Source organism: Oncorhynchus mykiss, chromosome 24 (assembly GCF_013265735.2).
Source record: "Oncorhynchus mykiss isolate Arlee chromosome 24, USDA_OmykA_1.1, whole genome shotgun sequence".
In the NCBI taxonomy this organism is placed as follows: Eukaryota; Metazoa; Chordata; class Actinopteri; order Salmoniformes; family Salmonidae; genus Oncorhynchus; species Oncorhynchus mykiss.
Window position 1 is genome coordinate 45,681,436 of NC_048588.1, and position 23,684 is coordinate 45,705,119.

At 40.8% G+C, this 23,684-nt stretch overlaps 1 protein-coding gene across 1 annotated transcript in view; it reads right to left on the reverse strand.

Moving 5' to 3' along the window:
* Positions 1-23,684, reverse strand: part of LOC110503441 (contactin-5) — a 312,088-nt gene that overhangs the window by 110,358 nt on the left and 178,046 nt on the right. Inside the window, exons 11-12 of the mRNA XM_036961468.1 lie at positions 5,067-5,194; positions 3,011-3,186 (exon numbers count right to left, since the gene is read on the reverse strand). Coding sequence (XP_036817363.1) covers positions 3,011-3,186; positions 5,067-5,194 — 304 coding nt within the window. The remainder of the gene's footprint in view (positions 1-3,010; positions 3,187-5,066; positions 5,195-23,684) is intronic.

Below are 23,684 nucleotides of genomic sequence, written 5' to 3' on the forward strand. Positions count from 1 at the left end.
TATTGAGGTATAACGGCCTACTGTATTGAGGTATAACAACCTACAGTATGGAGGTATAACGACCCACTGTATTGTGATATAACGGCCTATTGTATTGCGGTAAAATGTTCTATTGTATTGAACTATAAGACGACAATATTCAGGTATAACAGCTACTGTATTGAGGTATAACGACCTACTGTGTTAAGGTATAATGGCCAACTGTATTGAGGTATACAGTACCCCTTGATTTATTTCACATTTTGTTACGTTACAACCTTAATCTAAAATGGATTAAATAAAAAAAATCCTCAGCAGTCTAAACACAATACGCCATAATGATAAAGTGAAAACAGGTTTTGAAATAATAATAAAAAACAGATACCTTATTTACGTAAGTATTCAGACCCTTTGCCATGAGACTCAATTGAGCTCAGGTGCCTCCTGTTTCCATTGATAATCCCTAAAATGTTTCTACAACCTGATTGGCGTCCAACGGTTTGACACACCCTGTCATTAATGTAAAGGAAAGGAGATCTCGGTCTCAAAACCAAGGAATGTTCTTTATTAACATACTTTTTCGCGCCAAAACTCTAACACGTTCTAAAGCAAATACTGGAACAATATTTCTAACATAAGAACGAGGGATGGTCAGAGATGATCTGTAGAAAATGAATGTTATATTGTTTTTTATTTTGTGATGTCATTAACATGTTTATAAAGGAAATACTGTAACTTAAAGTATTTACTCTACATGTATGAAGTCTCCATCCTTAACGTTGTATATGAAAAAGTATAAGTATTTTTGTTAAGATGTGATTTCAGGAGGTATAAGAGAATCTATCTCCTAGAAACTGAGCATAGTAAGTAGCCATGCCCCAAGTGAGGTCAGAGAGCGTGTCAGACTGACGGAACCGTCCCCTTCGGCCAGAGTGCTTAAAAGGATTGATAACAGAAATTCACATTAGACCAGAAAAGCGTGGAGGAGGTAGCTACATGTTTGAAATGGTTGGAACTGTGAACCTCAACACAAGGTGAAGAAAATAAACTCACCTCCCAGACTAGACCAGAAGATCGCCAGGCTGCAGCTGCACATGTAAAAAGTGATGACTAAACTCTGACTAACAACACGATTTGGAGAGAGGAGAAAACTCCCCTCTTGAACAAAGACTGGAAGGGCTGATAAGCTGTCCTGAGTCAAATATCTACAAAAGCAAACTCTTCAAACCATCCTATTACTCTTGTCAAATCCCCGTAGTACACTCATCACCCCACTGGATCATCGGCTGGCTGGCCTATCTTCAAATAAGCAGCTTCAGGAGCAGATGGAACATTTTTGTTATTAAACTGCACCGTTTGGAAACAGTTTTCGCTCTTCTCTGCCGCCAGTACGCACCCCTTACAGTCTCTCTCTCTCTCTCTCTCTCTCTCTCTCCCCTCTCGCTCTCTCTCTCTCTCTCCCCTCTCTCTCTCTCTCCCCCCTCTCTCTCTCTCTCTCTCTCTCTCTCCCCTCTCTCTCCCCTCTCTCTCCCTCTCTCTCTCTCTCTCTCTCTCTCCCCTCTCGTTCTCTCTCTCTCTCTCCCCTCTCTCTCTCTCTCTCTCTCTCTCTCCCCTCTCTCTCTCCCCTCTCTCTCTCTCTCTCCCTCCATATTCTTCGTAACAAGCCGCCATATGTTTTCAGTCCGCATGGGACCTTTTTACCATTAAGTGTTTATTCTGTGTTATTACTTAGTTAGCTAGCAAATAAATAATTAAAGCAATTATTGTAGTACTGAATCATAAGTAAGGCTTGTGTTTTTACAAATGCAGGAAGTTACGACTGTTCAGAATGATGATATGATAAGATGTTATGATTTAATACCTTTGGAGTTTAATTAATACCATTGGAGTTTAATTTAGAAGATGGTAACTCTTTAAACAACCACTCTCGTGGTGCTCCAAATTCCTAATGAGTTAATTGTTTCATTATTCATTTAATCGGGTAACAATTAAACATAGTCAGTGGATTAAATAAATAAGGGGTCATCAGATTAATGAAAGTCACGTCACGACACAGTGCATGTCAGAGCAAAAAACCAAGCCATAAGGGCGAAGGAATTGTCGAGAGCTCCAAGACAGAATTGTGTTGAGGCACAGATCTGGGGAAGGGTTCCAAAAAAGTTCTGCAGCATTGAAGGTCCCCAAGAACACAGAGGCCTCCATCATTCTTAAATGAAATAAGTTTTGAACCACCAAGACTATTCCTAGAGCTGGCCGCCCCGCCAAACTGAGCAATCGGGGGAAAAGGGCCTTGGACAAGGAGGTGACCAAGAACCCGATGGTCACTCTGAATGCCAAAAGTCACGTCTGGAGGAAACCTGGCACCATCCCAACAGAGAAGCATGGTGTTGGCAATCAGGCTGTGGGGATGTTTTTCAGCGGCAGGGACTGTGAGACTAGTCAGGATCAAGGCAAAGATGAACAGAGCAAAGTTCAGAGAGATCCTTGATGAAAACCTGCTCGAGAGCACTCAGGACCTCAGACTGGACTCAGGACCTCAGACTAAGGACCTCAGACTTAAGTTATAACTAGCTACTGTATTGAGTTATAACTAGCTAGTGTAGAGTTAAAACTAGCCTCTTTATTGAGTTATAACTAGCTACTGTATTGAGTTATAACTAGCTACTTTATTGAGTTAAAACTATCTACTGTATTGAGTTATAACTAGCTACTTTATTGAGTTATAACTAGCTACTGTACTGAGTCATAACTAGCTACTTTATTGAGTTATAACTATTTACTGTATTGAGTTATAACTAGCGACTGTATTAAGTTATAACTAGCTACTGTATTAAGTTATAACTAGCTACTGTATTAAGTTATAACTAGCTACTGTATTGAGTTGTAACTAGCTACTGTATTGAGTTATAACTAGCTACTGTATTAAGTTATAACTAGCTACTTTATTAAGTTAAAACTAGCTACTGTATTGAATTATTACTAGCTACTGTATTAAGTTATAACTAGCTACTTTATTGAGTTCGCTACTTACTCTTTGGATGTATTCAAAATGTCCACCCTCCTGTTGGAAGTTGAGGGGCTGCTGGTTGAGGAGCCACTGGAAGGCCACTTCCAGAGACGGGTCATGTGACACCTTACAGCTGAGCACCACGCTCTCCCCCACCGTCACCTCCACTTTGCACGGGCTCAATTCCACACGCATGGCCTCTGAAAGCACAGCAATGCTATATCTTATCACTGTCATCACAGTACTGCTACATCTTATCACAACACCTCTGAACAGGACACAACACTGCTGCACTGTTAGGTTATAACGCTAACGCTGATATAGACTCAGTGATCTTCACATGCTAATACTGCTGCACTGTTAGGTTATAACACTAACGCTGATATAGACTCAGTCATCTTCACATGCTAATACTGCTGCACTGTTAGGATATAACACTAACCTAGACTAGGTCTCTTCACATGCTAATACTGCTGCACTGTTAGGATATAACACTAACCTAGACTAGGTCTCTCCACATGCTAATACTGCTGCACTGTTAGGATATAACACTAACCTAGACTAGGTCTCTTCACATGCTAATACTGCTGCACTGTTAGGATATAACACTAACCTAGACTAGGTCTCTTCACATGCTAATACTGCTGCACTGTTAGGTTATAACGCTAACGCTGATATAGACTCAGTCATCTTCACATGCTAATACTGCTGCACTGTTAGGATATAACACTAACCTAGACTAGGTCTCTTCACATGCTAATACTGCTGCACTGTTAGGATATAACACTAACCTAGACTAGGTCTCTTCACATGCTAATACTGCTGCACTGTTAGGATATAACACTAACCTAGACTAGGTCTCTTCACATGCTAATACTGCTGCACTGTTAGGATATAACACTAACCTAGACTAGGTCTCTTCACATGCTAATACTGCTGCACTGTTAGGATATAACACTAACCTAGACTAGGTCTCTTCACATGCTAATACTGCTGCACTGTTAGGATATAACACTAACCTAGACTAGGTCTCTTCACATGCTAATACTGCTGCACTGTTAGGATATAACACTAACCTAGACTAGGTCTCTTCACATGCTAATACTGCTGCACTGTTAGGTTATAACGCTAACGCTGATAGAGACTCAGTCATCTTCACATGCTAATACTGCTGCACTGTTAGGATATAACACTAACCTAGACTAGGTCTCTTCACATGCTAATACTGCTACACTGTTAGTATATAACACTAACCTAGACTAGGTCTCTTCACATGCTAATACTGCTGCACTGTTAGGATATAACACTAACCTAGACTCTGTCCTGTTCAAGTGATAACGCTGGGTATTGTCAACTCGTCTGACTATTAGTGTCATACCATCTATGGTGTGTCTATGGTTTATAATACAAGACAAAGATAGTCAGAGATAACCACTAACTCTAGCCCATTACATTGCCATCTTAGGACCCACCATAGCTGACGCTAGACTGGTCACAGATCTGGATGTGCTGACCTGAGACAATTCTGACTATCTGTGTTATTTTATACATTTTTTAGCAGACACTCTTATCCAGAGCTACTTACAGTAGTGAGAGCATCAGTTTTCATTCTGGTCCCCCAGGGGAATCACAATGCTCTACCAGCTGAGCTACATGGGACTATGCCTTGTAGGCCTATGGCTAGAGTGGCATGGCAACAATAATCCAGAGAAATTGACAAAAGCACATTTGGCATCTGAAGTGTCATTATCAAAACAAATCCTGAACACTAAACCCTGATGCAGGTCAAGCACTCTACACCCAGGGTCTCTTTAGATCTCAGCTGTGAATGCTGCATTACATTACAGGCCCTTTTACCCTGTCAAATAGTGTTCCCTTGTGAAATTATTCTTGAATGTGAAAACCCTTTTGCTTCACGGTCGAGCGAACAGAAAGTCCGTTCCTTCTCCCCCTCTCTCTCACCTCCGCTCCGCCCCGGCACTCAGGCAAAGGTGGCGGAAACGACATTGGGGAACTGTTTACTGGTGGGTGACCAGCATTAATTTGGCAGAAAAATAAAGCCCCCCTGGGCATCACTTACCTTTTACCCGGAGCATGGCCGTCATCTCAGCCGAACCAAACTGATTCTCAGCTCGACATACATAGTCCCCCTCGTCAGAGCGACTGGAGTTGATGATCCTCAGAGTGTTATTTCGTAATAACATTATCCTGTCAGAGAAAATATAGAACAAAGGCAATACAAATCAATACAGGTATGGAAACAAAACAGCTTCATGCAGGTTTAGTAGCTTGTATTATTCATTAAAATCATATGAAGTTGCTGGAAGAGGGAAGATCAGCTCAGAAAGTCAAAGAGCAGCATATGTAGGTGTTTTAGAACGTCCCTTTGGGCATATTAAACATTTCCTGTACTGTATGTTCTATCTAGGTCCGACAAAATGATTGTACTGATTTCCAAGGGCAAGTTGTGCAGATAGAGCCCACGGAAAGGTCATGCTCTATGTATGTAGTATATGTATGTAGTATATGTATGTACTGTATATGTATGTAGTATATGTATGTAGTATATGTATGTACTGTATATGTATGTAGTATATGTATGTACTGTATATGTATGTAGTATATGTATGTACTGTATATGTATGTATGTAGTATATGTATGTACTGTATATGTATGTATGTAGTATATGTATGTACTGTATATGTATGTATGTAGTATATGTATGTACTGTATATGTATGTATGTAGTATATGTATGTACTGTATGTATGTACGTAAGTACTGTTCATATGTGCTGTATATGTACGCTAAATTGCGTTTCAAATCGGTGACGTCACTTGCTCGGAGACCTTGAAGTAGTGGTTCCCCTTGCTCTGCAAGGGCCGCGGCTTTTTTGGAGCGATGGGTAACGATGCTCCGTGGGTGACTGTTGTTGATGTGTGCAGAGGGTTCACGCCCGGGTATGGGTTTAAAGTTATACTGTTACATATGGTATGTATGTACTGTACATATGTACTGTGTATATGTACTGTATTTATGACTGTATATGTACTGTATACTTTTGAATGTGTACTTTTGAGAAATGAACAAGTATGGCTGTTCAGAACGAGGGTCGAGTCTAGTGTACTGATGTGTTTGGGGCGTACGACCTAGCGCTCGCTCCACTTCATTTTTTCAGCTGTTGAACATGGTTTATTCAATCTTAAATTTGATAGATTATTTAAGGTATAAATACCTAAAGTTATATTAGGAAAGTTGTTTGAAATGTTTGGACCAAGATTACAGGTAACTTATTAGATAATGTGTAGTCATGTTGGGCGAATTGGAACCAGTGTTTTTCTGAATTAAACGCCAAATAAATGGACATTTTGGAGATATAACGACGGAATTAATCTAACAAAAGGACCCTTTGTGATGGTTATGGGACATATTGGAGTGCTAACAGGAGAAGATCTTCAAAGGAAAGGTATGAATTATATCGTTATTTCTAAGTTTTGTGTCGCGCCTGGCGGGTTGAAATATGATTGTCATGTGTTTGTTTGATGGGGTGTTATCATCAGATAATAGCATGGTTTGCTTTCGCCGTAAAGCCTTTTTGAAATCTGGGATGGTGGCTGAAGTTAAGAGGTTAAGGTGAATTTTAGTGTATTACACTTGTGATTGTATGACAGTTAAATATATCTAATAATTTATTTTGAATTTCGCGGTCTGCATTTTCACCGGATGTTGTCGAAACGTTGCGCCAGTGGAACCCCTAGCCGTAAATTACTATTGTAGCTGAAACCGGCAGATTTTTCATGGAATATCTGCGAAGGCGTACAGAGGCCCATTATCAGCAACCACCACTCCTGTGTTCCAATGGCACATTGTTTTAGCTGAGTCTATCATTTTAAAAGACTAGTTGATCATTAGAAAACCCTTTTGCAATGAAATAGTACCCACAAAAAAACAGTCTCAACATCAACAGTGAAGATGAGAGTCTGGGATGCTGGTGTTCTTTTATTTGTATTGTCTGAGATATGGCATTTTCTTTGCAACTCTGCCGAGAACGCAGCAACCCGGAGTCGCCTCTTAAATGTTGACGTTGAGACTGTTTTGCGGGTACTATTTAATGAAGCTGCCAGTTGAGGACTTGTGAGGCGTCTGTTTCTCAAACTAGACACTCTAATGTACTTGTCCTCTTGCTCAGTTGTGCACCGGGGCCTCCCACTCCTCTTTCTATTCTGGTTAGAGACAGTTTGCGCTGTTCTGTGAAGGGAGTAGTACACAGTGTTGTATGAGATCTTCTGTTTTTTGGCAAATTCTCCCATGAAATAGCTTTCATTTCTCAGAACAAGAATTGACTGACAAGTTTCAGAAGAAAGTTATTTGTTTGTGTCAATTTTGAGCCCGTAATCGAACCCACAAATGCTTATGCTCCAGATACTCAACTAGTCTAAAGAAGGCCAGGTTTATTGATTCTTTAATCAGAACAACAATTTTCAGCTGCGCTAAGATATTTGCAAAAGGGTTTTCAAATGATCAATTAGCCTTTTAAAATTATAAACTTGGAATAGCTAACACAACGTGCCGTTGAAACACAGGAATGATGGTTGCTGATAATGGGCCTCTGTACGCCTATGTAGACATTCCATAAAAAATGTTGCCGTTTCCAGCCAAAATAGTAATTTACAAAATTAACAATGTCTACACTTTTATTCGGATCAATTTGATGTTATTTTAATGAACAAAAATATGCTTTTCTTTAAAAAACAAATCAAAACAAATGTTATTTGTCACATACACATGGTTAGCAGATGTTAATGTGAGTGTAGCGAAATGCTTGTGCTTTTAGTTCCGACAATATAGTAATATCCAACGAGTAATCTAACCTAACAATTTCACAACAATTAACTTATACACACACAAGTGTAAAGGAATGAATACGAATATGTACATAAAAATATATGCTTGAGCGATGGCCGAACGGCATAGGCAAGATGCAATAGATGGCATAGAGTACAGTATATACATATGAGATGAGTAATGTAGGGTATGTAAACATTATATAAAGTGGCATTGTTTAAAGTGACTAGTGGTACATTTATTACATCAAATGTTTCATTATTAAAGTGGCTAGAGATTTGAGTCAGTATGTTGGCAGCAGCCACTCAATGTTAGTGATGGCTGTTTAACAGTCTGATGGCCTTGAGATAGAAGCTGTTTTTCAGTCTCTCGGGCCCTGCTTTGATGCACCTGTACTGACCTCGCCTTCTGGATGATAGCGGGGTGAACAGGCAGTGGCTCGGGTGATTGTTGTCCTTGATGATCTTTTTGACCTTCCTGTGACATCGGGTGGTGTAGGTGTCCTGGAGGGCAGGTAGTTTGCCCCCGGTGATGCGTTGTGCAGACCTCACTACCCTCTGGAGAGACGTACGGTTGTGGGCGGAGCAGTTGCCGTACCAGGCTGTGATACAGTCCGACAGGATGCTCTCGATTGTGCATTGTAAAAGTTTGTGAGACAAGCCACATTTCTTCAGCCTCTTGAGGTTGAAGAGGTGCTGTTGTGCCTTCTTCACCACGCTGTCTGTGTGGGAGGACCATTTGTTTGTCTGTGATGTGTACGCCGAGGAACTTAAAACTCTCCACCCTCTCCACTACTGTCCCATTGATGTGGATAGGGGGGTGCGCCCTCTGCTGTTTTCTGAAGTCCACGATCATCTCCTTTGTTTTGTTGACGTTGAGTGTGAGGTTATTTTCCTGACACCACACTCTGAGTGCCCTCACCTCCTCCCTGTAGGCCGTCTCATCGTTGTTGGTAATCAAGCCTACCACTGTTGTGTCGTCTGCAAACTTGATGATTGAGTTGGAGGCGTGCATGGCCACGCAGTCATGGGTGAACAGGGAGTACAGGAGAGGGCTGAGAACGCACCCTTGTGGGGCCCCAGTGTTGAGGCTCAGTGAGGTGGAGATGTTGTTTCCTACCTTCACCCCCTGGGGGGGGGCGGCCCGTCAGAAAGTTCAGGATCCAGTTGCACAGGGCGGGGTCAAGACCCAGGGTCTCAAGCTTAATGACGAGTTTGGAGTGTACTATGGTGTCAAGGAAATGTCTAAGTGAGACCAAACTTTTGAACTGTATTGTATAAGCTACATAAACTGGTTCACTGTGAACCGAAGTGGTGCCTTCCTATTTTAGGATCAACTTTTCTGGGTGACCTTCAATACGATGACCTGAAATCAGTTTCTGACGTGATTCTAAGTACCACACCAATAACAACAGCAGACAGAGTGAAATGGATAAACAGCTCAATACATGTTATTTTTCCATCTACCGACCAATCAACAATTTAAATTCCTTAATCAAGGCGATTTACTGATAACATTAAATAAGTCTAATCTCCAATAAGATTACAACACTGCTGTTATGGGTTGCGATAAGGTCTAAGCTAATAGGGAACAAGCGTTGACTGGAAATTCAGCCACTTTCATTCCAGCCTCAGTGGAATATGCATTAGACTGAACAGTGTTAAAACAATGTCCCTAATGGGGACCTATTCCCTGTATAGTGTACTACTTTTGTAAAATAAAAGTAGTTTACTGTATTGGAAATAAGGTGCCATTTGGGACAGGAACTCACACAGTTATATTGTTTTAAATGACCAAACAGCTGCTAATTGTGTTGTAATAAAGCAACAACACATGGAGCGTGTACATTTTCAAGTAGGCTACCCTTCATGGTGTGTCAATGTATATGATCTGAAGCATGGTGTATTTAAAGGGAACAAGGCACCACTTTCAACCAATGTACCACATTTGATTACCTGTGTAGTGTGCATGTGCCATTGATTACCGGTGTGGTGTACATGTGCCATTGATTACCGGTGTGGTGTACATGTGCCATTGATTACCGGTGTGGTGTACATGTGCCATTGATTACCGGTGTGGTGTACATGTGCCATTGATTACCTGTGTAGTTTACACATACAATTGATTACCTGTGTAGTGTACATGTATAAGTGATTACCTGTGTAGTGTAGATGTACTATTGATTACCTGTGTAGTGTACATGTACCATTTGATTACCTGTGTAGTGTACATGTACTATTGATTACCTGTGTAGTGTACATGTACCATTGATTACCTGTGTAGTGTACATGTACCATTTGATTACCTGTGTAGTTTACATATACAATTGATTACCTGTGTAGTTTACATATACAATTGATTACCTGTGTAGTGTACATGTGCCATTGATTACCTGTGTAGTTTACATGTACCATTTGATTACCTGTGTAGTGTACATGTGCCATTGATTACCTGTGTAGTTTACATATACAATTGATTACCTGTGTAGTTTACATATACAATTGATTACCTGTGTAGTGTACATGTGCCATTGATTACCGGTGTAGTTTTTGTATTAATTAGGGATCCCCATTAGTTTTAGAAGAAAGGTCTTTGTTTCTGACCATTTTGAGCCTGTAATTGAACCCACAAATGCTGATACTCCAAATACTCAACTAGTCTAAAGAAGGCCAGTTTTATTGCTTCTTTAATCAAAACAACAGTTTTCAGCTGTGCTGACATAATTGCAAAACGGGTTTTCTAATGATACATTTGTCTTTTAAAATGATAAACTTGGATTAGCTACCACAACCTGCCATTGGAACACAGGAGTGATGGTTGCTGATAACGGGCCTCTGTACGCCTATTTAGATATTTCATTTAAAAAAAACGCAGTTTCCAGCTACAATAGTCATTTACAACATTAACAATGTCTAAACTGTATTTCTGATCATTTTTATGTTATTTTAATGCACAAAAAAATTCCTTTCAAAACCATATATACAGTGGGGCAAAAAAGTATTTAGTCAGCCACCATAATTTGCAAATCAATTCATTAAAAATCCTACAATGTGATTTTCTGGATTTTTTTTCTCATTTTGTCTGTCATAGTTGAAGTGTACCTATCTTTTTAAGTGGGAGAACTTGCAAAATTGGTGGCTGACTAAATACTTTTTTGCCCCACTGTATATATATATATATATATATAGAGAGAGAGAGGAGAGAAATAAAAGGCTCATTACAGTGGAGAGGTTCTGACAGTCATCCAACTCAGTGGAGGTTGGTGAAGAGAGCAGATGGCTTTAGACTGTGGACCTACTGACAGACCAGGACCTAGTGTAGAGAGCAGATGGCTTTAGACTGTGGACCTACTGACAGACCAGGACCTGGTGTAGAGAGCAGATGGCTTTAGACTGTGGACCTACTGACAGACCAGGACCTGGTGTAGAGAGCAGATGGCTTTAGACTGTGGACCTACTGACAGACCAGGACCTGGTGTAGAGAGCAGATGGCTTTAGACTGTGGACCTACTGACAGACCAGGACCTGGTGTAGAGAGCAGATGGCTTTAGACTGTGGACCTACTGACAGACCAGGACCTGGTGTAGAGAGCAGATGGCTTTAGGCTGTGGACCTACTGACAGACCAGGACCTGGTGTAGAGAGCAGATGGCTTTAGACTGTGGACCTACTGACAGAACAGGACCTGGTGTTGAGAGCAGATGGCTTTAGACTGTGGACCTACTGACAGACCAGGACCTGGTGTAGAGAACAGATGGCTTTAGACTGTGGACCTACTGACAGACCAGGACCTGGTGTAGAGAGCAGATGGCTTTAGGCTGTGGACCTACTGACAGACCAGGACCTGGTGTAGAGAGCAGATGGCTTTAGACTGTGGACCTACTGACAGACCAGGACCTGGTGTAGAGAGCAGATGGCTTTAGACTGTGGACCTACTGACAGACCAGGACCTGGTGAAGAGAGCAGATGGCTTTAGACTGTGGATCTACTGACAGACCAGGACCTGGTGTAGAGAGCAGATGGCTTTAGACTGTGGACCTACTGACAGACCAGGACCTGGTGAAGAGAGCATACGGCTTTAGACTGTGGACCTACTGACAGACCAGGACCTGGTGTAGAGAGCAGATGGCTTTAGACTGTGGACCTACTGACAGACCAGGACCTGGTGTAGAGAGCAGATGGCTTTAGACTGTGGACCTACTGTGAACATGGCTTATTGGCTACAGTCTCTGTTCTCCTTTCAGTGACTGACAGACCGAAAGGATTAGTCCTTTCCAAACTTCCTTTTATGTTTGCAGATTTTCAATCCCATTATATTTGAGCTTGGACCTCAGGAATATAGATGCATATTTACCAAGTTGTATTTTTTTATAAAAAAATGATTTTTTTCAATTCCAAAAAACAAACAGATATTATCTGAATGACATTGGCTGGGAGAAAGGGGAGAGAGAGAGAGGGGGTATCTTGGCTCCTCTCTAAGTTGCCTTGTAGGCAGGCAGGGAACTCATCAAGGCAAAACAGAATCTTCATAAGGAGACTGAAGCTTGGAAACATTCTTCAAATTAGGGAAAGATAGCACACATCCACAAAGGATGGAAGAGGCAGGAAGGAAGACCACATGCTAGTTGGGTATACAGCACTATGCAATTGAAACCAACCTGACAGAGAGAAAATAAATGGTGTCTGGCTATGTGATAGAATAACTTGTTTTGTTGTTTTATCATCTCATAATAACAATAAGACAATGGGGGTTTTATTAGGTCTTATTTAAGAACAAGGCTTTCTAAGAATGAAATAAATTAAAATGGTATTCAAATACTAATGTGTTTAATAATGTTTATGAAACACTAAATAATTATGCCCATTCTTCTGTCTGTTTGACAATTGATTCTGTCTGTCTGTCTGTCTATCTGAAACTAACAGTGACTTTCCATTAAGGAGACAACAACGCAGAACATTAGCGGAAATCCATGTTAATTACAAACATTCATTAAGTCAGCACAGCTGTCAATGTCTGATAAACGCTAACGGATGTAGCTGCTTCGATTCCACTCCTCTACCCCTACACCCCTGCTCTGCCAGAATGTAACTTCTCGCCCTCCCTGCCTCCACAGAGGTCTTTCTTGCCAATCGTTAATGTCAGAGACAGACAATCTTCTGAGAATTTGTAATCCTGGCCAAGACATGGAGACGCATCAGTCTTCAGTTTATCTCAGTTCAGCTGAAGGAGGATCATCTCTCAAGGCGGTAATGAGAAGCATTATGGATATTTACCTTCGGTATCAGAGATGTATGTCTGTACTTTCAGAAATCAGCCCTCAGACACTGTTCAGTAGGCTGCAACAGATTTCCCTGTGAAAATATAATTAGCATAATAAAAAAAAATCCCCATCAGAATCCATCTGTTTAAGATCAGAATTTTTTTTGGCTGGGTCTCAATCCACGGCCAGATACCATGTTGTCCTTTCGAATATATGGTGGAAGGTCACAGAGTTACAGCGGTGTTTGTTAGACCAGGAGACATCCCGAAAATCGTTTTTCTCGCAAAAACGTCAGAAGCGTCCAAACAGTTTGGGCTACAAACTAGTATGATCCCACTATGGAAAATGAGACTCTTTAGGACTAAGCCTCTTTTTCCTCAATTTCCGCATGACTGACGTGCCCAAAGTAAACTGCCTGATGCTCGGGCCCTGAAGGCCCTGAAGCCAGGATATGCATATAATTGTTTCTGTTTATTGGGTTTAATTGGGTACACCTGTTTTGAGTTAGTGTTTGTTTGTTGGCTATTTAAGGGCACTAGGGCTGCTGGGTATTTGTGCGGGCTCGTTCTCTGTTATTTTGGTGTTGGTGTAGAAGTGTATTCTCATTATTTTCCGGACAGTTTTAGTCCGGTGTATTTTGGTCTGTTGGTTTCTTACGCCCTAATGTTGGCATGTCCATGTCTCCGCTGTCATTGGAATAAATAGATTCACGTACGACATTACCTGCTCTCTGCGTTTGACTCCTCCACCGCACCATTTGTAGAAGTCATAATAGGAAGTTGTCTCGCTAGTGGGATGCCTAGCCATAAAAGGTTTTAAGGTGTTCTCCGTTTTGCTCTGTACTGCCCACAAGTCTCAAAATACTCATATGAAGGTAACCCAGTACCAGTTAAAAAATTACTGGAGGTACTGTATTTTTGGAAGTACTTTAGTGCCAAAAGAAATGGGTAAAATATGGTAACCTATTTTTTTTTACAAAAATCCCAAGCATTCGTATATCTCTCAGATATAGGACAGACACTTAAAAACCTACTTCCTTTTTTGTGACCAACTTTTTATCTAGTTTGTCATTTCTTCAGAAGGGGGTTTACATGTACAGGTAAAACATTCAAAGTCATTTGCATGAGCTTTCCAGTAGTTGTTTATATATATATATATTACAGAGATGAATCCTTTCGGGAGACCAGATAATCTGTTTGCAAATTACATAATTGGATGGTTCGACAGCTGGGTTTCCCATGGAACTCATAGCCAGCATAGTGTCCAATGGAACTCATAGCCAGCATAATTTCCCATGGAACTCATAGCCAGCATAATTTCCCATGGAACTCATAGCCAGCATAGTTTCCCATGGAACTCATAGCCAGCATAGTTTCCCATGGAACTCATAGCCAGCATAGTTTCCCATGGAACTCATAGCCAGCATAGTTTCCCATGGAACTCATAGCCAGCATAGTGTCCAATGGAACTCATAGCCAGCATAATTTCCCATGGAACTCATAGCCAGCATAGTTTCCCATGGAACTCATAGCCAGCATAGTTTCCCATGGAACTCATAGCCAGCATAGTTTCCAATGGAACTATTTAGCCAGCATAGGTTCCCATGGAACTCATAGCCAGCATAATTTCCCATGGAACTCATAGCCAGCATAGTTTCCCATGGAACTCATAGCCAGCATAGTTTCCCATGGAACTCATAGCCAGCATAGTTTCCATTGGAACTCATAGCCAGCATAGTTTCCCATGGAACTCATAGCCAGCATAGTTTCCCATGGAACTCATAGCCAGCATAGTTTCCAATGGAACTATTTAGCCAGCATAGGTTCCCATGGAACTCATAGCCAGCATAATTTCCCATGGAACTCATAGCCAGCATAGTTTCCCATGGAACTCATAGCCAGCATAATTTCCCATGGAACTCATAGCCATAATAGTTTCCCATGGAACTCATAGCCAGCATAGTTTCCCATGGAACTCATAGCCAGCATAATGTCCAATGGAACTCATAGCCATCATAGTTTCCCATGGAACTCATAGCCAGCATAATTTCCCATGGAACTCATAGCCAGCATAGTTTCCCATGGAACTCATAGCCAGCATAGTTTCCCATGGAACTCATAGCCAGCATAGGTTCCCATGGAACTCGTAGCCAGCATAGTTTCCCATGGAACTCATAGCCAGCATAGCTATAATGGAGAGTGATACCTGGTAATGCTTCTTTCAGATCTTGAAATGTCCTCAAATCAGTACTATCCATGACATCACCAAGGGTACGGATACAGCATTTTGACCATTGGGGCAATGTGAAAGGAAGTCCTCCAGATCACAAGGCATTGTTGTTAAATAATGGAGTCAGGGCATACCTGTAAGGTCCTGGGTGCCGTGAGGGTGAAATCAGGCGCAGGAAAGCAGAGTTCAATAAAGTGCTTCTTTAATGCACACACTGTGAACCACGGTCACCCCACTTTCGGGTGCTCAAACTAAATGCCCCAGACACAGGGAACGAAAACAGTCCAGCACTAAATACATGAACATCTAATGCAAACACCAGGGTTACAATAATCAATCCTGCACAAAGAACCAGGCGGGCCGGCTGACTAATAAAGCCTCACTAATTATAACCAACTCAAAACAGGTGTACTCAATAAACACATAAGGAGGGGGAGAAAAGAATCAGTGGCAGCTAGTAGGCCGGCGACGACGACAGCCGAGCGCCACCCGAACGGGAAGGGGAGCCACCTTCGGTCGGAGTCGTGACAATGCCCTTTCGTTTCCCAATTGCATAGCTTTTAAAATTTGTTTCAAACAGAAATTGTTAGAGCAATAATAGGACCAATGCGTAGTTTAAATTGTTAAAGAGAAAATGAACACCATTTCTTCCAGGGCAATGGGAGCCATCATATTTCTCTCTATTCTCAGCCAGGGAGCTGAAGAGTCATGTCTAAACCAATTTGTAATTGGGTGAAATGCTAAAGCTGGAAATACAGTTAGAAGTTTGGAACAGATTGTCCTCCAGTGTCTTTCCCTCTCTGTAAATGTGTTCATTTAATCCGGGACATTTGACCTTTCCATATTTATTTTGAAAACGCACTGTGGATTTTATCCCGATTGCTGGAAGGGGGAGACATTGGAAGCATTGAGGTCACGAAATTCAACCGAGGCAATATATTACGTAATTTTCACAATAGGTATTCTGCTGGTTAGAGTGACTGGGATGTTAATCAATACACTGAGGTCTGATTTAATTGATTTAAGTGTTCTGTTGAAGTTTTTGGCAATGGTTTTATCAAAAAAAGGAAATATATCTACTCCTAAATATTTGTGATGAGTTGCGATCGGGATTCCATAAGTATTGATTGGAGTCTCTTTCCTTGAGGGGGAGTAGGGCAGATTTGGTTAAATGTATTTTACAGTGCCTTCGGAAAGTATTCAGACTCCTTGACTTTTTCCTCATTTTATTACGTTACAGCCATGTTCTAAAATTGTTTTTTTTTTAATCCTCAGCAATCTAAACACAATACCCCATAATGACAAAGCAAAAACAGGTTTTAGATTTTTTTGCTAATTTATTAAACATAAAAGACAGATACCTTATTTACATATGTATTCAGACCCTTTGCTATGACAATAGTAATTGAGCTCAGGTGCATCCTGTTTTCATTGATCGTCCTAGAGATGTTTCGCGCAACTTGATTGATTGGACTTTTCCATATAAGGTCCCACAGTTGACAGTGCATGTCAGAGCAAAAACCAAGCCATGAGGTCAAAGGAATTGTCTGTAGAGCTCCGAGACAGAATTGTGTCGAGGCACAGATCTGGGGAAGGACTGAGCAATCGGGGGAGAAGGGACTTGATCAGGAAGGTGGCCAAGAAGCCGATGGTCACTCTGACAGAGCTCTAGAGTTCCTCTGTGGAGATGGTAGAGCATTCCAGAAGGACAACCACTGCAGCCCTCCACCAGTCTGGTCCTTGTGATAGAATGGCCGGACCCACTCCTCAGTAAAAGGCACATGACAGCCTGCTTGGAGTTTGCCAAAAAGCACCTAAAGGACTCTCAGACCATGAGAAACAAGATTCTCTGGTCTGATGAAACCAAGATTGAACTCTTTAGCCTGAGGAAACCCGTCTGGTGGAAACCTGGCACCATCCCTACTTTGAAGTATGGTGGTGGCAGCATCATGCTGTGGGGATGTTTTTCAGCGGCAGGGACTGGGAGACTAGATATAATAATAAGTCAAATATGTATTGCTGTAGACTACACCACTGCTGTTATCCTTAACGGCAAGCGTTTATTCAAGTTGGATAATCTTTGGTTGCCGACAGCAGTCGTACCATTGGAAGACAGCTTGGACAGTAGCCTACAAAAGCCTATTCCAGCTCTTATCCCGCGATCCATCACACATGATTGGTGTGTCATCATACTGGTCGCTGACTTGTGGTCAGAACCAGCTTAAACGTGCACATTTTTTCCAATGCTGATTTGAATGTCATTGAGAAAACAGAAGTGTCAAATATTTTTTCGCAAACATCCTTTCTGAATTAAAAAATAATCCTTGAAGTAATCATTGAGATTTTCAAAAGTGTCTGTAATCTGATTACAATGTTTTCGCTGGTAATGTAACAGATTACAGTTACCGTATCTTGCTAATCGCTTACATGTAATGGATTACATCTCAGCATCCTGGTCCCTCCTTCACTACCTCTCAGCATTCCTTAGACATTGTACACCAGCTGTTACTGACAAATACAGTGCCTTGCAAAAGTATTCAACCCCCTTGGAGATTTTCCCGATTATGTTGCAATACAACCTATAATTCAAATAGATTTTTATTTGGATTTCATGTACTGGACATACACAAAATAGTCCAAATTGGTGAAGTGAAATTAAAAAAATTACTTGTTTCAAAAATAAAGAAATAAAGAAAAAGCTGAAAAGTGGTGCATATGTCCTCAACCACTTTGCTATGAAGCCCCTGAATAAGATCTGGTGCAACAAATTACCTTCAGAAGTCACATAATTAGATAACTAAAGTCCACCTATGTGCAATCTCAGTGTCACATGATCGCAGTATATACAGTTGAAGTCGGAAGTTTAAATACACTTAGGTTGGAGTCATTAAAACTCATTTTTCAACCACTCCACAAATTTCTTGTTAACAAACTATAGTTTTGGTAAGTCGGTTAGAACATCTACTTTGTGCATGACACAAATAATTTTTCCAACAATTGTTTACAGACAGATTATTTAATTTATCATTCACTGTATCACAATTCCAGTGGGTCAGAAGTTTACCTTGACATGAACGTACTTTGGTGCAAAAAGTACAATTCAATCTCAGAACAAGAACAAAAAACCCTGTGAAGATGCTGGAGGAAACAGGTACAAGTATCTATATCCACAGTAAAACGAGTCCGATATCGACATAACCTGACAGGCCGCTCAGCAAGGAAGAAGCCACTGCTCCAAAACAACCATAAAAAGCAAGACTATAGTTTGCAACTGCACATGGTGAGAAATGTCTTCTGGTCTGATAAAACAAAAATAGAACTGTTTGGCCGTAATGACCATTATGTTTAAAGGAAAAAGGGGGAGGCTTGCAAGCCGAAGAACAACATCCCAACAATAAAGCACGGGGATGCCAGCATCATGTTATGGGGGGTTCTTTGCTGCAGGAGGGACTGGTGCAGTTCACAAAATAGATGGCCTCATGGGGAAGGAAATTTACGTGGATATATTGAAGCAACATCTCAAGACATCAGTCAAGCTTGGTCACAAATGGGTCTTCCAAATGGACAATGACCCCAAGCATACTTCAAAAGTTGTGGCAAAAAAATAAAATAAAAAAAGTCAAGGTATTGGAGTGGCCATCACAAAGCACTAACCTCATTCCTATAGAAAATGTGTGGGCAAAACTAAAAAAGCGTGTGCGAGCAAGGAGGCCTCCAAACCAAAGACTCAGTTACACCAGCTCTGTCAGGAGGAATGGGCCAAAATTCACCCAACTTATTGTGGGAAGCTTGCGGAAGGCTACCCAAAATGTCTGACCCAAGTTAAACAATTTAAAGTCAATGCTACCAAATACTAATTGAGTGTATGTAAACTTCTGACCACTGGGAATGTGATGAAAGAAATAAAAGCTGAAATAAATAATTCTCTCTCCTGTTATCCTGACATTTCACACTCTTAAAATATGTGGTGATCTTAATAAACTAACTGACCTAAAACAGGGAATTTTTACTAGGATTAAATGTCAGGAATTGTGAAAAACTGAGTTTAAATGTATTTGGCTAAGGTGTATGTAAACCTCCGACTTCAATTGTATACACCTGCTCTGAAAGGCCCAGGATTCTTGGTCTTGGCCATGGTGGAGAGTTTGGAATCTGATTAATTGTTTGCTTCTGTGGACAGGTAACAAACTGAGATTAGGAGCATTCCCTTTAAGAGCGTGCTCCTAATCTCAGCTCGTTACCTGTATTAAAGACACCCGGGAGCCAGAAATCTTTCTGATTGAGAGGGTGTCAAATACTTATTTCCCTCATTGTAGTCTCACTTTTGTTATTTTACTGCTGCTCTTTAATTAATTGTTACTTTTATTTCTTATTGTTTTAGGTATTTTTCTTAAATCTGCATTGTTGGTTAAGGGCTTTGTTATGTGAATTATGTTATCAATGTTCATGAACTGAACTTCAATTAAACTGCTCAGTCTGCAACCCAGAATTTGTAAGAGTCCCAGCTACAATAGTCTGAAAGTTTATTCACGAGAGCTCTCCCCCGTTGTACAAAACCATCCATTTTATACTGGCTCCTTACGCACATACCTTCACACACAAACAGTAGGTATCCTACGCACATACTGTATCACTACCCAGCCGACAAAGTTTAGGGAGACCGTGAGAAGTACTCCCTGCCCTCTCCTAAATCTCCCAGCCTAGCCAGGTCGGCACCAAATTTTGCTCAGACAGTCTGTGTTTACGATACTATAAAGATACAGTGCCTTGCGAAAGTATTCGGCCCCCTTGAACTTTGCGACCTTTTGCCACATTTCAGGCTTCAAACATAATGATATAAAACTGTATTTTTTTGTGAAGAATCAACAACAAGTGGGACACAATCATGAAGTGGAACGACATTTATTGGATATTTCAAACTTTTGTAACAAATCAAAAACGGAAAAATTGGGCGTGCAAAATTATTCAGCCCCCTTAAGTTAATACTTTGTAGCGTCACCTTTTGCTACGATTACAGCTATAAGTTGCTTGGGGTATGTCTCTATCAGTTTTGCACATCGAGAGACTGAATTTTTTTCCCATTCCTCCTTGCAAAACAGCTCGAGCTCAGTGAGGTTGGATGGAGAGCATTTGTGAACAGCAGTTTTCAGTTCTTTCCACAGATTCTCGATTGGATTCAGGTCTGGACTTTGACTTGGCCATTCTAACACCTGGATATGTTTATTTTTGAACCATTCCATTGTAGATTTTGCTTTATGTTTTGGATCATTGTCTTGTTGGAAGACAAATCTCCATCCCAGTCTCAGGTCTTTTGCAGACTCCATCAGGTTTTCTTCCAGAATGGTCCTGTATTTGGCTACATCCATCTTCCCATCAATTTTAACCATCTTCCCTGTCCCTGCTGAAGAAAAGCAGGCCCAAACCATGATGCTGCCACCACCATGTTTGACAGTGGGTATGGTGTGTTCAGGGTGATGAGCTGTGTTGCTTTTACGCCAAACATAACGTAACATTTTGCATTGTTGCCAAAAAGTTCAATTTTGGTTTCATCTGACCAGAGCACCTTCTTCCACATGTTTGGTGTGTCTCCCAGGTGGCTTGTGGCAAACTTTAAACAACACGTTTTATGGATATCTTTAAGAAATGGCTTTCTTGCCACTCTTCCATAAAGGCCAGATTTGTGCAATATACGACTGATTGTTGTCCTATGGACAGAGTCTCCCACCTCAGCTGTAGATCTCTGCAGTTCATCCAGAGTGATCATGGGCCTCTTGGCTGCATCTCTGATCAGTCTTCTCCTTGTATGAGCTGAAAGTTTAGAGGGATGGCCAGGTCTTGGTAGATTTGCAGTGGTCTGATACTCCTTCCATTTCAATATTATAGCTTGCACAGTGCTCCTTGGGATGTTTAAAGCTTGGGAAATCTTTTTGTATCCAAATCCGGCTTTAAACTTCTTCACAACAGTATCTCGGACCTGCCTGGTGTGTTCCTTGTTCTTCATGATGCTCTCTGCGCTTTTAACGGACCTCTGAGACTATCACAGGGCAGGTGCATTTATACGGAGACTTGATTACACACAGGTGGATTGTATTTATCATCATTAGTCATTTAGGTCAACATTGGATCATTCAGGGATCCTCACTGAACTTCTGGAGAGAGTTTGCTGCACTGAAAGTAAAGGGGCTGAATAATTTTGCACGCCCAATTTTTCAGTTTTTGATTTGTTAAAAAAGTTTGAAATATCCAATAAATGTCGTTCCACTTCATGATTGTGTCCCACTTGTTGATTCTTCACAAAAAAATACAGTTTTATATCTTTATGTTTGAAGCCTGAAATGTGGCAAAAGGTCGCAAAGTTCAAGTGGGCCGAATACTTTCGCAAGGCACTGTATATTGTACAGATATATTGTTATACCCTAATTCTGACTAAAACTACACACATAATTAATTATACTTTTACTGACTAAAACTACACACATCATTAATAATAATTGTATGATTCTAATCAATTTCATACAATTATATGGTTTCAGGGAATATTCTAATCATGAATTTAAACATATAAATTCCATTATCAAATATAAATTCCATTATCAGGCTTGTAAGTAAGCATTTCACTGTAAGGTTAGGGTTAGGGTTACCTGTTGTAACCCTAACCTGTTGTATTCGGTGCATGTGACAAATACACTTTGATTGGATTTGAATAATCTTGAAATGTATTCTAAAACTCACAGGCAGCCAGTGCAGAGACTTTAAAACCCGGTGTAATGTGTGTTCTCCGTCTGGTCTTAGTCAGTACCCGTGCTGCAGCATTCTGTATGTTTTACAGTTGACCAACGGCTCTCTTGGGTAGACCAGATAGGAGAGCATTACAGTAGTCAAACCTGCTTGTCATAAAAGCACAAATGAGTCTCTCTGTATCAGCCTGAGAGAGAAATGGCCGCACCTTGGCAATGTTCCTCAGGTGGTAAAAAGCAATTTTGTTCAAATTACTAATCTGTGAATTTAAATTTAGAACAGAATCTGAAATAACACTTAGGTTTTTTTACCTGGTGTTTTATCTTTGTGGCCAGTGATTTAAAATGTGCAGATTCTGTCTTTGTGCTTTGGCTCCAACAATAAGTTGATTTAGCTGGAGGAAGTTGTGAGCCATCCAAGTATTTAAATCACTAATACAGTCTAATCATTTATCTGTCGAGCTAAAATCCTCTGGTAACACAAAAATGTAAAGTTGTGTATCGTCTGAGTAGCAGTGAATATCAATGCTGTGCTTTCTGATAATTCTGCCACGGGTAACATATATGAACTAAACAGTACCGGACCCAAAATAGAACCTTGTGGAACACCACATGTTATATGTGTTTTCTCTGAGTTATGTTCTCCAAGGTTGATAAAAAAACTATTGACCGATTAAATAAGTCCTAAACTAATTTAGAACTGGACCGGAGAGGCCAACCCACCTCTCCAGACTGTCCCGAAGGACATCATGGTCAACAGTGTTGAATGTAGCACTTAAATCCAAGAGTACAAGGCCGGAGAGCTGTTTGGCATCTGTGTTGGCTCTAAGATCATGTACCACTTCAACTAAGGCTGTTCCTGTGCGGTGGTGGGCACAAAAAACAGTTCGGATTTTTTTAAAAATACAGTTGCCACTTCAAAAGTTATTTTGCTGTTTGAAAATCAATTTCTCCAGAATTTTGCTTAAGGATGGAAGATTGGAGATTGGCCGAAAATTGCTTATAGATGAACAATCGAGATGACTTTTCACCAGAAGGGGTTTCACCATAACAGTTTTGAGTGCAGTGGGGAAAGTGTCTGTGAACAGGGAATGATTAACAATAGCTTGCACTTCTTCAGATATGCAATTAAAAACTGTTTTGTATAAGGTGGTGGGGATATGATCTAGAAGGCAGTTGTGATCTCAATTTCCTGACCATGTCTGTGTCAACCAGGAAAATAAATCCATAATGCCTTTGCGTGGTAGGCTAGGACACATATCATCAAACTTCTCATTAGGTCTTGCTTGTCTGATACCCAGCCTAATGTTTGCTATCGCTGAAATATGCCGCAAAATCATGACATTTACATGTGGAGGAAAGTTCACATAGGTTTGTGGGGGTAGGATTTATCAGGCCATCGACGGTCAAGAAGATACCTCTCTTGTTAGTGATCAAGTTAGTCAAATGAGACCATATGGCATTTTTAATGGCCTTGTTATATATACAAAGTTGCTCTCTTAGAATATCATAAAAGACCTGGCAAAATGTAAAGTATGGGCCCCTGAGTGGCACAGCGGTATAAGGCACTGCATCTCAGTGCAAGAGGTGTCAGTACAGTCCCTGGTTTGAATACAGGCTGATTCACA